The 17,285-nt window shown below is 42.8% G+C and overlaps 1 protein-coding gene across 5 annotated transcripts in view; it reads right to left on the minus strand.

The window, feature by feature from the left end:
• Window positions 1-14,552: 14,552 nt before the first annotated feature.
• opa1 (OPA1 mitochondrial dynamin like GTPase) overlaps window positions 14,553-17,285 on the minus strand; it is a 35,332-nt gene continuing 32,599 nt past the window's right edge. For all 5 annotated transcript variants that reach the window (XM_086263308.1, XM_086263306.1, XM_086263307.1 and 2 more), the window contains 2 exons: window positions 16,313-16,386; window positions 14,553-16,225 (listed from right to left, as the gene is read on the minus strand). In XM_086263308.1, coding sequence (XP_086119434.1) covers window positions 16,322-16,386 — 65 coding nt within the window. In that variant the 3' untranslated portion in view covers window positions 14,553-16,225; window positions 16,313-16,321. The remainder of the gene's footprint in view (window positions 16,226-16,312; window positions 16,387-17,285) is intronic.

Raw genomic sequence — 17,285 nt, forward strand, 5'->3', positions numbered from 1 at the left:
TAATAATGACAAATAAATGGTGGGTCTCTTCAACTTTCTAAAGGCTTTCTCATGCCTGTGCAGGACAGCCTGAAATTTTAAATCTAATAACTGATAGATTTCACACATGGTCGCTTTATTTTCAAAACTTTAGATCTATAGCATCTGTCACTTCTTAAGTGTTAGCCAATACTGGGCACTGAGCACCCAGAGAGGACCTTTTGCTGAAAAGCCACACAAAATGAAGACTGATGTGCTGAATAGCATCTCGGGACATCTTATTGATGCCAGATGGGCTTTGTGAGTGCTAGATTGGCCCCAAGAAAGAGGCCTTGTACAAACATTATTGTTTACCAGTCCAGAGTCCATTGTTGGTGTGGCTTACGTACCAGCATCCTGCTAAATTAGACTGCACTGGCAGGGGTGCAGCTATGCCCTCGCTTTCACGCTCCTGCAGCCCCCGTGGCTTGACCACAAGCTCTTTTATCGTTGGTTAGCGACTGCTACAATGAGCCTCTGGGAGACTGACCCCCTGACTCACCACAGGGAGCCAAGCCAGGCCTGAGCAGGGTCAGGGCAGCAGAGGCTATTGGCTGGAGGGCACAGTTCTTGGTGTGGAGGTCAGTCCAGGGTTGTTGACTCTGGTACCTGACCCTGGCCCAGTCTTATCCAGAGGGGTCAGGCTTGCAACTCCGAGGACCGAGATCTCCTGCAGAGAACAGCATGAAGAGCATCTATTCAGTGTGGCTGAACCAGGAGCTGTGTCCTGTTCAGCACTGACCACCCGAGACGGAGCAGGTCAGCTGGGCCAGGCTCCTGCTGCTGGCCACAGATCAGAGCGTGAAAGCAGCCATGCTCATTAGAGAAAGCATTCTGCTCTTAAGATTTGTGTGAAAAGTCCCAATTAGCTGGAATTAGGTTGCACGGGGCAGCGACGCCCCCCAATTGATCAGATTGATCAGACCCCTGGTGTTTAGTCCAATTCCTCACATTCAACAGGGCATGATGGGAGGATAGAGTGTTTCAAATGCAACACTAACAAACCCAGATGGTGATAGTTTCTTAGATTACACGTGCATCAGTTTAACAAAGCATGGGAGAAACTGTCAAGCATTTACATGACAGTAAAAGAGATCCACATTCACCCACTAACCCAAATGCTTAAGGCCATGGCAGTCAGAAAACTTCTTTCTTTTTACTGCCAGAAACACCACAAAGTCCACAAAAGTTCATCTCATTTGTATGTGCATGTTTTTGCACAATTTTGCTTGTGTGCCTGCAGTTTCATCATCAGAAGATTATGTGTAAAGCATTCAGCAAACCTCGGAGTTTTACCAAGAATGTAAGATAGCTTTTTGTCTTATATAGTATCTTTGTATTTTAGATTGTCACGGTCCTGGCCAGGGTGTTTTTTCTAGCTGTTTTTCAACATTGCTCTTCAGGTTAAGGAAAGGTTGGAGTTGCCTGGGGTCCACCTGCTGGTGGAGTTACTCCCTAAGCCCCACTCAACCCAGATTCTCCAAGTGAGAGCTCTATTCCCAAATATTAGCTTCCCGCATTAAAAAGTGCCTCGACCAATCTCCTTCTCCTTTCTTCTGGCATTTTCCGCCCAACCTGTCAGTCCAAATGTCCAGAGTCTCAGTTGTTGCATGCTCTTCTAGTTAATCTACAAACCTTGCTAATAAATCACTTAAACTGTTTGCTGTTGCTTTTTAGGGTCTTATTTTTTCATTTTCACCTTTAGAAGTAATGGCAGCCAATAATAATGAGATACTGGTGCCGGTTTAGCTGTTAGAGGAATTGATCAGGTGACTCAGAGGCCCAAGTTTGAATCCGTCCATGTTACTGTGTCTTCCAGATTTCCTGCCTTCTGTCCACTGTGCTATGAAAAAAGAAAACAAATAAAAAATAACAGAGATGTCAGTCTCACTGTAATACAAGAGGAAATGATGATCACTGGAAAATAGTGGTAGATTAACCAACATCGCCTTCTCTACAGTTCCAGCATTAGTAAAAGCACCCTGCAGAACACCGCAAGGTCTACACGTACTGAGGCGCTCTGGGTTTGAGGCTGGATTGAGGGAAAGGGCAAAAAAGTGCAGGGGTCAGGAGGTGAACTGATAACACAAAAGGACAGGTTGTGTCTTGTCCCATAAGACAGTCTCATGTCTGTCTCCTCCTCACCCATCCATCCTTCCACCCACCCACCAACACATCCATCTCTCTCTGTCGACGCTATGTGACTGAGCTCAGGCTTGGAAAGGAAGCCCCTGTCAAGATAGGGCCCTTATCATAGCCGGGACTCACCCCCCTCGGTTCCCATCATCCATCAGGCAGGCAGCAACCTGGGTGACTGCTGGAGCCTCACTCCAACTTGACTGGACATCCAGGCAGAAATGACACAGAGAAGTAGAAAAGATAAGATGGATAAGAAAAGTGAGCACATTCTTGTAATTCAGCCCTTTTCTCCCTGACGTGGTAAAGGTTTGAAAGCCTAACATAAGTTTTTATACACTTTAAATGACAGCTTAAAAAATTAATAACAAATCAGGTCGGTGAAATTCAACACAGAAGCCTATTTCCTCTAAAGTCCAAGTCAAAGTGGCTCAGAGATGTCACCCTCTCCCCCTCACTCCTCTCCTTTTATCCCCTTCACCTCTTTCTACTCTGTTTGTTTTGCTTGTATTAGCACCCCGAAGGGCCAAATTATGGATCGACGAAAGGACATCCATCTCCATCTCGCCTTAGCCCCTCGCTCGTGCTAAAGTAAGTGGCCAATTAACTCAGCGACGACCGTGTGTGCTTGTCCCCCATCTCGCTCTAGATTAATGACCAACCAACGCTTTCCCTCCCCAGGCCCATTTATCAGAACCCACAACTAGGTCAGATGATGATTAAACATCCGGACCGCTGGGGCCTCCTGGGGACCAGGTCCCAGCATTACTGTGGGCTCCAATTGGATTTAATTGCTCTCCCTTCTCTTGGCTTTGAGAGGAAAAAGAGACAGTTTCATTGGCAGGTCCTATTAGCCTGTGAGGCGACGAGCACTAAAGAGTCTGGGATGTCGCATTTCCTGAGACTGTGTGTTTGAAGAGGACTTGTAGGGCTTAGTGCACTTCATTAAAATACACTCATTTAGACCAACTGGACATCCCTGGAGTTGCTACAATGTGGCTGTCTTGTATCAAAGACTCGATGGCCTAGAGTAAGTTGGTACAGGAGTAGAGAAGCTGGGAAACAGGAAGGCCATTTATTAAAGAGGAATTCAAGTTTTATATAACCTGGGTCTTAGTTTTGGCCATCATGTGATACTATAACTGAATTGTCAAAGTAGCTGATTGCTCAGATTGGGGACTGAGTTCAATTCCAGCCCAGCAGCAGTAAGTAGTTGTATGAGGATGTTTTTTACAAGCTCCTGCGTCATTAGCCAACCTAGCTGAACACGCTATTTTAAATGATGCAAACTCCTCGCACACCTTCGTTTTGGGTCCTGAAGGACCTTTCAGTGGCCCCGCTCGCACCCACCACGCTTCCTCTCCCTGCACGTGTAACTGATCAGTACTTGCTCTGCTGAATGTGTGAGCAGTGCGTGAAGTAAGTTAGCCGGAGATCCTTGATGAAATTAGTTTGGGAGACAGTTCTAATAGAATTAACTCAGTCAGTCAGCGAGTCAGTCTCTTCAGGCGGCCCAAAGCCATCAGCAGCTGGGTGAACTGAAGTGAATTAGGAGTCTGGCAACATCTTTAATCAGCTGCTAATTCAGTCCTGAGTCAACAACTGGAGGAAGTACTGTGTGTTTCTCTGTAATTGAATAGCCTGCTACACTCCTCCAAGACTCTTTTTTAGTCCTATTTCCAATTAGAAAAACTAGTTACACAAAAGCTCTTCTGATAAACATAACTGCAGCAACAAGCAATATTTTTTATTTTATTTTTTTTAATTGTTTAATTGTAACAGTAAATCAAAATGAAACTCTTGACTCTCATAATTCACTAAAGGCCATTTCTGATTCTACTGATGATTGGTAAGGAGACGAGGAGAAATTTTATATTCTTGAAAACATCCTCGTCGCCATCGTGGCAGAGCTCGTCTGTGGCTGACTGCTTGTCACGCGGTGCTGGCCAGAATGAAGGAGGGTATCGATGGCATTTGAAAAGCAGCAGAGCGCTGTGGCCAGTCTGACCCTGTCATGCCCCGTCCTTTCAGCACAAGGCCTTTCAAACGCAGCTGGACAATAACAAATGTCGTCCGGCCTCTGAGCCGATTAGGAACCGGACCAGCCACAGAGGGACAGCGACATGGTCTGACCCCAACGAAATCTAACAACACCCCTCTTACTGACCCATTTGGGGGGGGCATAGGGGCCAAGGTCAGCGGCCAAGGTGACCTCTGATCTCCCGCCATGTTTGGACACGTCCACACACAATGCGTGGCCTAAAGCTGGTGATTAGAATATGTGGCGATGAAGGCGGGCAAGAGGGCTCTGAACTGTTGCAGGCAAGTTGTTTGCATCTGTGTGTATGTTGTTGGCATGGTGACCTGGTCAGTGGACCTCAGACCACCGGACCTTCGCTGAAACCCCCTCCTTACCTCCCCCTGATGTGCAGCTCTTGTCTCAGGTCTCTTTGTTGCAGGGCCAGGAGGGAGGAATTACACCAGGGATGATCCCGTATTACTGGGCCTGCCTGCCTTTCAGGTTGGGCTTAGTTTTGTTGGCTGGCTTTGGTCTTATTCTCCTCGTAGTCTTGCCACCAGTGAGTTGATCCCTTTGATGTCCCCATACACTGACCACCAGATTGCAACAATTCCCAGTTTATCCTTGCACAAACCTGCCCGGACTGTGTGTCAGGGACACGCAGCACAGAGGGTGAAACTGAATCATTATTTTGTACATGAGGTGAAACTTTGGCTTTTACTACAATGCAATTATACACAGGACATGTTGACAGGAAGTAATTCTTCAGTAATAAAAAATATTTGATCATAAATCGTGTTTATCGGGCTTCTATTTAAACTCCAGTCTATATTGTAACATATACATACATACGTATTATTGCAACAAAAACAAAAATGAGATAAAAAAAATAATGCAGTTGTTTATTTTCAAATCATCTGAACTCGTGCCAGCATCCAGTGATGATGAAACTTTCAAATGTAAAGATGGTGAGTTGTCCACTGTGTGGACAAGTTGTTGAACAATTTAAGAGCATTGTTTCTGAGCATAAAATTACACAGAATTTAGGGGCTTGATTGGCTGCAGTGCTTAGTAACTTTAAAGAATTAGAGAATCGGATAAACTCGGTACACAAGTGCCAAGGCCAGAAACTAATAACCTGAGGAATCTTCGGTTCTCAGATGACGCTGGTTTAGAAATGAAGAGACATAATTGTCAGTGAAGACACTTTGTGCCTGCATCCACAAATGCATGTAAAACTCTATCATTAAAAGAAAAGGAGAAGAACTTAAAACAGCTCCAAAAATGGTGCAACCTACTCGAAACCTCGAGCTCATTCGAGATTGACTGGTGCAAAGTGGAAAATGGTAAATGTAGTGATTCTCATGTAAAGCTTTTCTTCTCTACTTGAGCACTCAAAGCGCTTTATGCAACATGCTTCATTTACTCATTCGCACATATTCGTGCAAGCGCTTCTTTTCTATGCCTAAGTGTTGTTTATCTAACATTCACACTCTGTTGAAAGCAACTTGGGGTTCAGTATTTTGCCCAAGGATACTGTGACATGCAGGCTGGAGCACCCCGAGATTGAACCACCAACTTTCTAATTAGTAGATGACCTACCTACACAGTTTTCCCTCTTTCTCCTGAGCTAAAGACACCCCAAAAAACCTCTTCTGTGGTATGATGTTTCAAAATCTGAAGCTGTTTGTAGAAATCCTCCCTGGAAAGGAGACCCTGAACACTTGAGGAGCTGAAATTCTTTCTCAAGTAAGGAGGGGAAACACTTTAAGGTCCAAACTACAGTAACAATAATTGAAACATGTCCTTCTTTTAACTGTCACTGAATTCCATTTTTGTTGACATTTTGCTCAGCATCCAAACTTTTATGAAGACGCTGGTTTTAATTTGCCATCATATTCATGAACAATGTGGATAAAATCAAACAAGCATGTTTTTGATACTGAGGTTTACACTTCGCCAGCTTTGCTCTTCCTCGTCTTATTTCGTTTTCTCACCATTTCCTTCTATTGATCTTATGTTTTAATCAAGAATTATAAAATCCAATACCACTTTCTTTTTTGTGTCATATAAAAAATGTAAAATCTAGACTAAGCCGTTCCTGATCTCTACAGCGCCCCCTGCATCCTGTAGCTGGCCCGTCCATTTGGCCCATTTGGACTGTATTAATCTGCGACCCACAGCTAACCCCTCACCTGGCAGCGCTGTGCGCATATGTAGGAGGCAGTGTAGTGAGACGCCTTGTGTGTGACCAGTGGTCCAGGGTATGTGCGTGTTTGTATGTTATTGTGTGCATGTGTGTCGCAGTGGAGCAATAATCGCTGGGGGTCTCGCTCTAACGCCCCTGTGTGTACTCATTCAGCACAGAGGTCGTGTGTCAGGGGGTCAAAGGGTCTACTGGGGGGAGGGGGATGTAGTGGTTATCACTGGTGGTGACTTGGGGGTACGAGGGCGGCGAGTGGGGAGGGTGCAGAGGGGGTGGTCGGTGCACATGCCTCAAGGTAGATAGACTATCTTAATTGGCCTCTGGAGATTACAGTGTGTGTGTGAGTGCTCACTGTCTGGGAAGATAAACCTGCTGTATCTCTATGGACATGAAATAAGAGGATAGGATGATGATGATGTGCACGTAAGTGTGAGGAGTTTTTGTGTTTGTTAGCAGAAATGTGTTTGGGCACAGAAAACCTACAAGTGGACATCAGCTGGATTCAGCTGGAACACTCGAGCTTATACAAAAGAAAAGAAAAACTGACTTGAAACAAATGAGCAAAACAAGAAAAAATGATCGATCCAAAAAACGAACCTACAAAGCAAATAAATGGAAACATTTCATCTTTGGCTCATCAAACCTTAGTAAGACAGACGGATCCCCAGTGTTGGTGTGCGTGGCTTTCAGTACTCTGAACACATGTAGGAGATCCTCAGATCCTTACACATAGCAAAGATGAGGCAAAGACTAACACATTTCTCCTTCACATTCTTTATATCTCGTGTTTTCTGAAAGCAGCTGGCCTGTGTGTGTGTGTGTGTGTGTGTGTGTGTGTGTGTGTGTGTGTGTGTGTGTGTGTGTGTGTGTGTGCACTGCTATGCCCGTGTTTGCTCAAGAACAGTCAGTCTTGTGCCCTGTGACCACATTATCCACCTATTAAAGTCCTTATTTACCTCCCTCCTCTTAAAAGGACAGGCCATGTCTGGCTGATAAAAGGCTGCTAAGTGTGTTTCTCTCAAGGCTGGAGAGACGACGACGACTACAGTCGCCGAGTGTTGGCAGAGCAAACATTCCTGAGAACTCAGGATTACATATACACACACACACACACACACAAACCCAGGCAATGGCTGATAGAAATGAAGGTTTAATCTAAAGGAAGCAGACTTGTTAACAAGCACATGCAAACACACTACATGCAAAGAACTACATGCATTGATATCATTGTATCTTTTTGCTTGTTTTAATCTATGAAATGCATTGCATTGTGGGAAAACATTAAGGACAAACATTAAGGATTTTGCTGGTCTTTTGACAGTGAGTGAGTATGCAGTCAAGATTTGGGACATTGATGTTCTTTATGTATATTCAAATGATGACACCAACTTAAACTGATGCACCCCACGCTTAAACTCCATGAAAAAAACCATACTCACACACACACACACACACACACGGCCTGTAGTTGTCCAGCAGTATTACAGCTGCTCTCTAGCAACAGTCAAACTCAGTGGGCGCAGAAAAAACTTGACTGACTGGTTCAATATTTGCTGGTCCAGAGAGGAGGCGTGTGGAGGTTGCAGGAGGTCAGGAGTTCAGCGGGGCGAAGCGTTGACCTTTCAGCTCTGACTCGACTGACCAGCAGGTGAACAAACAGGAGGATGATCGAATGGCACAGAGGTGGGTTTTACTTTGACAGTTTAGTTTTGCAAGATGCATGGGGAAGAGGGGGCGGGGGCCAAAGAAAGGCACAAAAAGCTTAAAGTTTACATTTTGAAGACATCCCTGACAAACTGCGATCAGACAATGAGAGCTAAAAGTCGCACACACAGAAGAGTGAGGCAAGTTTATTTGAAAATACAGCAAATCAACACCACACAGTTTTGGCGTCATGTTCAATTTAAACAAACGTGCCTTTCTCTGGGCTGTTCGTCATTCGGTTCAGCATCCTGCTGAATCCCGTTTAATCTCATTTTCAGGTCTCATTTGTGCAGAGGTCATGTGAAAAAAGGTGTAAAACAAACGCGCAAAAATTCCTGACAACACTGAATACGTAACGTGGCAATTCTCTTGTCTTAATCCGGCGTCATGTCAGGCAGGTTGAAGTCCAAGTATTCTGGGAAACACTGAACCATTCACGTAACTTAAGCCTGTTTTTTACTGTTAATTCCCTGAACACATGTAAAACAGGCCGGGTTGAAAATGCAAATCTAATTAAAAGTGTAAGCTCAGTGAAAATGAGATTAGGACTCGGTGAAAAAAGACAAAAGGCGCGCAAAGTTGATTACTTTACCAAAGGTGTCGTCATTTCTGCTCGGCTTTAATGCACTAATGAAACAGAGCCTCGCCTCAAACATTCACATTCAGCCACGCTCTGTGTTTGCGTTTGGTTTTAGTGCCTGCTAAGATACTATTGATGGCCAGTCAAGTAATGTCACCAGACCGTTTTTGGTCTGCCCTCACTATGGCACTTAGACGATGAAAGCCGGTCCTCAGCGTCCCCCATCCTGCAACAAGTGCAGTCCCCTGCCACTGCCACTGTGCAGGAGGACTGATGTAAGTAGTGTGGACAGATACAATTTCAGCCTGGCAACACAGCCAGGATCTGTCAGCCCTCCCCTCTGTTTACCTAAAGGCTAAGGCTGCTGAGCCCAGGCCTCACCTGCTGGCCTCACTGGTTGCCATGAAGGCTCACATAATCCCACTAAGTCCATGCAAGCCCAGAGCCGCTTCATGTGCTAAAAGCTCCACATCCCTCCCTCTCACTAAGACCTCCACTCGATCAAGAAACAGTTTGTGGGGTGATCGGTTTTTCCATGGCAACTTTGCATATCTCTATTCTGCGGAGGGAAAGTTCCCACCCCTCTGTCACACACACACACACACACACACACACACACACACACACACACACACACACACACACACACACACACACACACACACACACCTCTGCCCTGGGTTTCAGCATTTCATCACTTAGCTGAGCCTAACTGCCATGAATATTTGAGGTGGGATGTTCCTGAATCCCTCCAAAAGCGTCACTCATTAAGACTGCAGTCACACTGTAAACTCAGTTCTTTATAGAATCAGCTACAAAATTAGGACAATAACTTGTAAAAATTTTACCTTCATACTGTGAAAATTGTCTTAGTTTACAGGCCCCTGAACTATACGTGGATTGGTTGAATTATATCTTAAGTTTTCTTTCCTGTATTATTAAACCTTTATAACATCACAAGTTCACAATAGAGCCACATAAAAGGGCACATTTGATCTCTTTAAAAAATGCAACTAAGTCAATTTTACTCAAAGTTCCACAATCTAAAGCTACAGTCTCATCTTTGTTCAGCAAAATGTTTCTATAACCATCTTTAGGCATCAATCTGATAAGAAATACTGTATCATAGTTTCAATAGTAAAATAGTAAATCTATTCAATTCAATTCAATAGTAAAATCGAATTTAATTATTTAACTATGATGGCTTGGAATAACATGTTTGCTTCCTTAATTTCAAGAAGTGCATTTTGGGTAAACTTTAAGGGTCGTATCAAGCATTCAGCACAATCACTCATCGGTGTAGCCACCTAATCACAGACACGCCATATAAAGGCACGTGTATGAAGCAGACTTGTTTTTAAATAAAATGCTGTTATACTAGTCTGCACACAGAGTTCAGCATCCGTTATGACTGGATTTGTCTCTTCGCATTGATTACCCAGCAACAGAAGAATTAGACACATTTTTAATACTACTAAAAAAAATAAGTGATTCAGATGTGAGATAACCCTTTGATGTGATACTTCATGTTACGGTTTGGGGTATGTTTGTTTCTCTCACACAGCTGAGCCTGCGTGTGGGTTGGTAGGAAAATACAGGTCGGCCTGTGGGGATTTATTCATGGGGACCGGTTCCCCTCGACAATGACCTGATTCATTTATGACGTCCTGCGCTGTGAGACGATGAGGTCATTTCATGGATTCTTTCGGGCGGGATGTCAGACATGAATGGTGAGAACATGCGGCGGACCTCTGCAGCGCCACTCCCGTGGACACACACACGCTCACAGATACAGGACCACCACGGGATTCACACGGTCGGCCTTCGTGAGCTCAACATAAGCACAGAGCGCTGCAATAATTTATAACTGGCACAGAGCAGGAACCGGCTCTCTCTATGTGTGTGAGCCTGGGTTGTGACAGGGAAGGTCAGTGACCTCTATGACTTGGCTAAAATCCCCATGGGCCTAATTCAGCTCTGGAATGGACCCCACAGAGCAATGGGAAGATGGCTTCAACATAATGAACACAAAGGCCAATTGTGACGCTATTCTCTGCAGGGCAGAAAGCAGCGGGCCCCGGGGACAGTAGAAGGTTTGTTGGTTAAATCAGAGGAGGAAGCCTGTTGCTTCAACAAGCTTCTGATAAGATTCATCAGCAGTGACTCAACAGTGGCCGTTTGTCTCCTGGGGCACAAAGTGTTAGATTTACATCCACTGTTTCCACTGAGGGGCTGATAAGTGCCTCCCATCAGCCAAATCAGTGTCTTTTATGTATTAATAGTGTCCCCTTAAATTTTACAAGTAGCCCGTCATGCAGCGAGACTAACACAGTGTTTCTTGTAGTATATTTCCTATGGTCTGTGGAATAAATTGCCATTTCTTTAAATATACTGTAATTTTAGCATTTTACTGACTGTTATTGATGTATTCAGATGTTAGGTGCTACAAAAGCAGGATTGGCCCCATTCATCATTTCTTATTTTTTTGCATATTTATCACACCCAGATGCTTCAAATCACCACATTTTTATATTTGACAAAGATAAAGAAAAAAAAATCAGACTCAGATTTATTGTCATTCAATTATTGACATTATATCAACAAATAACCGATTCTTTAGGTCTTGGCATTTTCACCAAACAAGAGGTGAAATAATTAGCATAAACACTAGAATAATCTTTAAAAACAAAGCATTAAATATGCCAAATAAAAGTAACGAATAATCCTCATCATGCCATCTGACTGGTTACAAATTCATTTTGCAACACGACTACAACAACATACCGCCAGAAACATGAAGAGCTGTCTTTACTGGGAGACTGTGACTCCACCGTTATGGATGTAATAATTGAAAGTCCTCTGACTTTGCCTTGCACAAAATCAATAGAGAACAATTCATTGAGCAAGCACAAGAGTGGATGTCTTTAACCCTCATCCACCAGAGGATGTTTTAAATCAGCAGACATGTACAATAAATTCTGAATTTCTGCCTCTCCCTCTGAGTCAACCAGCAAGCCGATAAGAGAGGAGACAGAAAGGCGAGAACAAAGTGGGTGCTGCCAACAAGAAGGCAAACAAATGCTAACACTGCTGCTACTGCCAAAAAACGCCCATCCCCACAACTTATTACCCTTTTCTTGGACTCATTCAAGGTTTTCATCATCTGCCGAGCCACCACACCCCCAGTGAAAAGGCCCTGAATGTGTCTGTATGATTAGATGGTGGATTTAAAAAAAATGAAGCAACAAGATTGGGCTTTTCTTTTTCTGCAGAAAGACTAGAAATGAAGCTTTGTGCAGGTCCACTGCTGTGGCACATTTGACAGGTCTGGCCTGACTGCTTTTGTGTCAGCAGCATAAAGGGGATTGAGAGAAAACACAAACCGCGTCACTGTGCTGTTGTGGCGCCTGGCTATTAGTCAACGTGACGGTCTTTGCAGATGCTAATGGGTTATAGTGTGTCCAGGCCGGCCTCCCTCGCTCCCTGAACATGGCTATCTGATAGCACAAAGGCCTTCTGCTGAAGGTTGACTTTTCCCCCTTTCTTTTCATGACTGCTAGAGTCATTAGGCTTTTTTCTTTTTTTTCACTTTGTTTTTAAGAAAACAGCGGGATATAATAGTAGGACAGAAAGAAGCATTTTCATGTGTAAAGCCTCAGGTGATGGTTCAGAGGCTGATGCCCTTTGAGTAATGCAAGGATGCAATAACAACCAGGCTCTTGTGAAAGAAGAGAAAATGCCCAGAAGTGGAGGACCTCTGGACTCTGACTTATTAATCAGGCAGAGCCTCTCCCTGCTGCCTTGGGCTACAGTGAGTTTCAGTCTGATCTGGGATAAGATAGCAGCCTGCAGAGTTTGTTCAAACCCGGGCCAGGGGCTTCACTCCAAACAGCAGCAGCCAGCTTTATGATAAAAGTACACAACATGATAAATCCATACATAGAACACATAGACGCTTCATGAAACAGGGAAGTAGCAAGCTTGACATCACCCCCGACTTGTTCTGTCTTCAAACTTCAGGCTGAGTATTTTTACTATTGCCACGAGTGTGCTTTTAAACCAGATGTGATGAGCGTGGGGCAGATTTGTATGTCTATATGATATTCACCTGTCAGCCACAAGTAGGCTGTTTATTCATTTCATTAAATTTTCATTCAATAATGAATGAAACTAGTGATTGAGACCACAAAATTATCAGTAAAGCATTTACTGAGAAGGTAAATTAAAAAAACATCTGTCTTTTATATACGGTTCATGTTACAGAGCAGACAAACACTGAAGGTTCAGACAGATGGAGTCTCGACTCTTAATATTTTATTACGTACACCTTGCTGGTACTGGACTAGATCCCCTTTACCTGCCTTCATTCTTCATGGTGCAACAAGATGCTGGAAACATTTCTCAGATATTTTGGCCCATGTTGACATGATAGCATCACACAGCTGCTGCTGCTTTGTTGGACATCTTTCATGAGATGCTCCTGTTGTACCTCACTCCAAACATGCTCTACTGGTGTGTGATGGCTGCAGCTACAGCCATACAGTGGTAATATCTACCAAACATCAGGGTGTTTTTTGTCTGCTGATCAGCCACCATTTATTTCCCCTTTGTCTCTTTAGGCAGGTCTGCTTGTTTGAGTTTGTATTATTGGGTGTCATCAGCTTTTGAGTAGAGTTCTGTTACTTTGACCTCTTCTATGGGCCCAAGATTTAGATTTCTCTGCATAATTTAACCACGTTTGTGTTTGGGTTAAACAAAAAGACTTTAACCTGTGCCTGGCTTTCCTTCACTGCTCGGTCCATCACATGGTGACTGTGGAGGCCATCCGAGTACAGTAAACTCAGTTTTGTAACATGGTGGTTATCCTGCTTTCATGTTGTTTTTATGCTTAATTCTGCCATCTGAATGTTGCAGTAGGAAATCAGACTCAGAAGAACAGGCAGCATTTTTTCTTCTTTTCCCTGGTTTTGGTGGCTCTGTGTTAATTGTAGCCTCAGTTTCCTGTTGTTAGCTGACAGGAGCGAAGCCTGCTGTGTAGCACATCTGCATCAAGGTTTGCCATACTGTGCACTGACAGATGCCTTTCTGCATACTTTGGCTGTAACAAGTGGTTATTCCAGTTAATCATGTCTAGAGTTTCTGTCATGTGATTGGCTAAATAGATATTTTTATGAATGTGCAGTATAGGTGCACCTAAAGACTGACAAGAATGGAAGGAAACTACGTACAGTTAGTGTACTGGAGGCATTATAAGAGAATCATAAAGAATTCTGCCTTAAACTCATTGGGAAAATTTATTAAGAGCAAAACAGCCGAATGAGATGACAAGAGGTTCTAGTGATTCTAAGAATTTACTTTATTTCTCTGTGACCAAGGAAATGAATGATTATTTAAATTGGAATAGCAGTTTGTAGGACGCTGAAGTGCTGGTTAATACAATACCCCCTCCACTGCTGGATGGCCAGAACAGCTGCTCTGTGGATTAAACTGCAAGCTAATAAGCTCACAGTGATAATGTTCACATGCAAACAGGTAGACTGCACAATTTTAGTTTACCCGTTAGTCTATTAACATTAAAACAACCTATTAAAGTTTTTTTCATGTAATTCAGAAAATCATAGCAGCACAAAGCTATCACGAGTCACCCAGAAAAAGCAATCATCTTGATGATGGTACCTTAAACAAATCAGAGGGTCACGATAGTATAATTAGTCATGTTTTGGATCCTGAATATAAAACTGTTATGTCAGTGTAGACTCACCTGAGTAGCATTGTTAGAGGCCACTAGCATGAACCAGCAGGCAAAACTGCAAAAAGCTTCCAGTGCTGCAAACATCGGTTTAACGCTGACATGTCATGAAACAACCAAACAAACGAAATAATGATTTCTTTATTTGTCAATTTTATTTTCAATTTGTACTTTTAAACACAATTTAATAAATAAAGCACAGCGGATGGGATACACCATGCAAACATTATTTTCTACAACATAAAACACGTTTTTGAACCAACTCAACAACTCTGTTACACAGTTCTGCGTTCAGGTGCTGTACATGATAGTAGCTCCACGACTGCCCATTAAGTTTTATATTTTATCTTTTCCCCATGTACAGATAGGAAGGAAGGAAGAGGAACTAACACGGTCTCACCACCCCCCCCCCCCCTTCAGGCAAATATAAACAGTTTTCCCAGCTTGGTACAATGAGCAGATGTCTACGTGGGTGATGGAGGTGCAAGATAAGAGGGGCTGAAGATAAGAACGAGGAAAGAGCAAAAAGACTGGAAACTAGTGGCTGATGGGAGAATCTGTGATTTGACCAAAGCATTTAAAATCTTCCCTTCCTCTTTTCTTCTTTGTGCGCGATCAAATGCTTAAGCTACAACAGCATAAAGAGGGGACAATCGTGCCTGTGCTGCATACACAAACATTACCGCGAAAGAACATGAAACCTGGTGTAGGTTGGAACCAAACCCACCCTGAGTGACTGGACACTGGACCGGGATGGACTAGACGAGTCCACAGAAATGTGCGATAACTGACAGATGATATCAGCTCTGATCTTTCAAAGGTTATGTAACCTGTTGTGTTTGTTTACTGAAAGCGCCTCAAGCAAACTGCAGAGGTCTTTTTAGTAAGGTGTTTACATTATGCTTAAGTATTCTAAATTAATTCTTAATTAATTTAGAATACTTGTTTTTGTATTGCACAAACCAAGAAACGCCACATAGACAGATCTGCATGGACTCAGACATTTGAGCTTGGAGCTAAATCAGGTAATTGTATGCAAATACTTAATTTTTGCTAATTAAACTTCAAAAGAACCAAATAATAAGAAATAAAATCAAAGTGTTGCATTGTATATTGTATATCATATCCTCTTAATCCTGCAAAGAAGTAGTATGCAGTATTAATTGACTATGTTCTGCAGGTTGCAGAAGGAACACCTAATTTAGGGGAACATATAGCCTGCATGGAGAATCCCCTCGCAGCACAGAGAGACAACGGTAAGTGCTTTAAGTTGGAAGTGCAACCAAACTAAACCAAGACTTGTTCTGTGCCTACCAGCCTACTAACTTGGCATGTTTTAGGAGCACCAGGTGAGACAAAAGGAGCCAATGGCAATAGGGTCTCTCTGTACACAGATCAGTGAATACACACCTGCATAATTACATATACACAAAGAAAACCAGGACATAACGTAAAGTGGAAAAGAAATAAGAAAGTTGGAGATAAACATGTACACAATTTACTCATTTATTGAAAACAAGCGGTCAGACGTCTGTCAGGACTCTGCAAGCTTCTTATTAGGTTTGGGCTCCTGTACAGAAGTCCCTCTGGTCACCCCAAGAAAAAGTTACAAGAAAATCGCAGAGAAAGCCTGAAAACTGTTCCTTCATCTTATCGCTCTGTGCAGGTCCGTCTCTCCATAGGTGTCCGCGGGGTGGAGGGGTGGGTATGATGTGTGTGGTGAGTGTTTGGGGCGAAGACAGTCATTTACAGATGAGTCGTCTTTGCTCAGTGCATTTCTCTGTTGTGATCCAAACTTTATTTTCAAGAGCTCTGATAACAACAAGAATATAAGACGGGCTGCGTTTAGTGAACAGGGCATCAGTTTGGTTAGGAGCTGACAGTTACAGAGACAAATACCTGGTTCATCTATTTCTCCTTGTGAAGAGCTTCTATGAAGGCTTCAAGTTTCTCCTGGATCTCACGAACTTTCTCTGCAGAGAAGCAAACGGTGGGTTTGTTAAGAGAACAGAATCGTCAGCAAACACAAAATTAGCTGGCAATAACTTCAGTAACTTTAAAATTGTTTGTCCTCCACTAATAAAAGAAACCACAGAGGTAAAGTTAATATATTACTGGGAACACGTCATACTTTTTAATCTCCGAGGACCTGGCGTCCACGTATGTGGACATTACACTTTGGGTTGTCTAGACCAAAATAATAAATTTTGCTCTACAAGGGCCTGATATCCACTTATGAGGATGTTATACTGCCACTGTTCTATTGAAATTTGAAGCAAATGTCCTCCTACGGGGATCTTATTTTTCTCAGAAACAAAAATGAGGTGAAAAGAAAAGAAAAGAAAAAAAAATAAAATCACATCATTCTTTGTTTTTACATTCATCAGGTCCCAATCAGCCCAAATAGCAAAGAGAAATTAAAAATGAATGCCATGAAAGAGTTCAGGTCTTGTTAATAACACAGTAAAGTAACATGTTACTGTATGAAATTGAGTAATTAAAATGACCTCCTAAGACCCGAACTCTTCCACGGCATGCATTTTTAATTTCTCTTTGATATTTGGTCACATTGGGTCCCAATGAATGTAAAAACAAAGAATTACCAGAATTTTTTTTTTACATTATTTTTAAGAAAAATAAGAGCCACATATGAGGATATTAGTTTAAAATTTTAGAGCCTTGTAGAGCAAAATTCTGTATTTTGGTCAAAATAACCCAAAATGTGATGTCCACATATGGCCTGGTCCTAGGAGGTTAAAGTTACAATTATGTTGTTACTTGTGTCGAGTAGTTCTTCAGTTATCAGCATGTCAGGCAGACAGAAAGCAAATAAATAGAATGTAAAAAACAACATGAGCTGATTTCAGTTCAT

This window comes from Aulonocara sp. 'chitande type north' Nkhata Bay, linkage group LG15 (assembly GCF_057382095.1).
Source record: "Aulonocara sp. 'chitande type north' Nkhata Bay isolate Kocher_YH1m ecotype deep benthic linkage group LG15, A_spYH_male_GT1.1, whole genome shotgun sequence".
NCBI classification, from domain to species: Eukaryota; Metazoa; Chordata; class Actinopteri; order Cichliformes; family Cichlidae; genus Aulonocara; species Aulonocara sp. 'chitande type north' Nkhata Bay.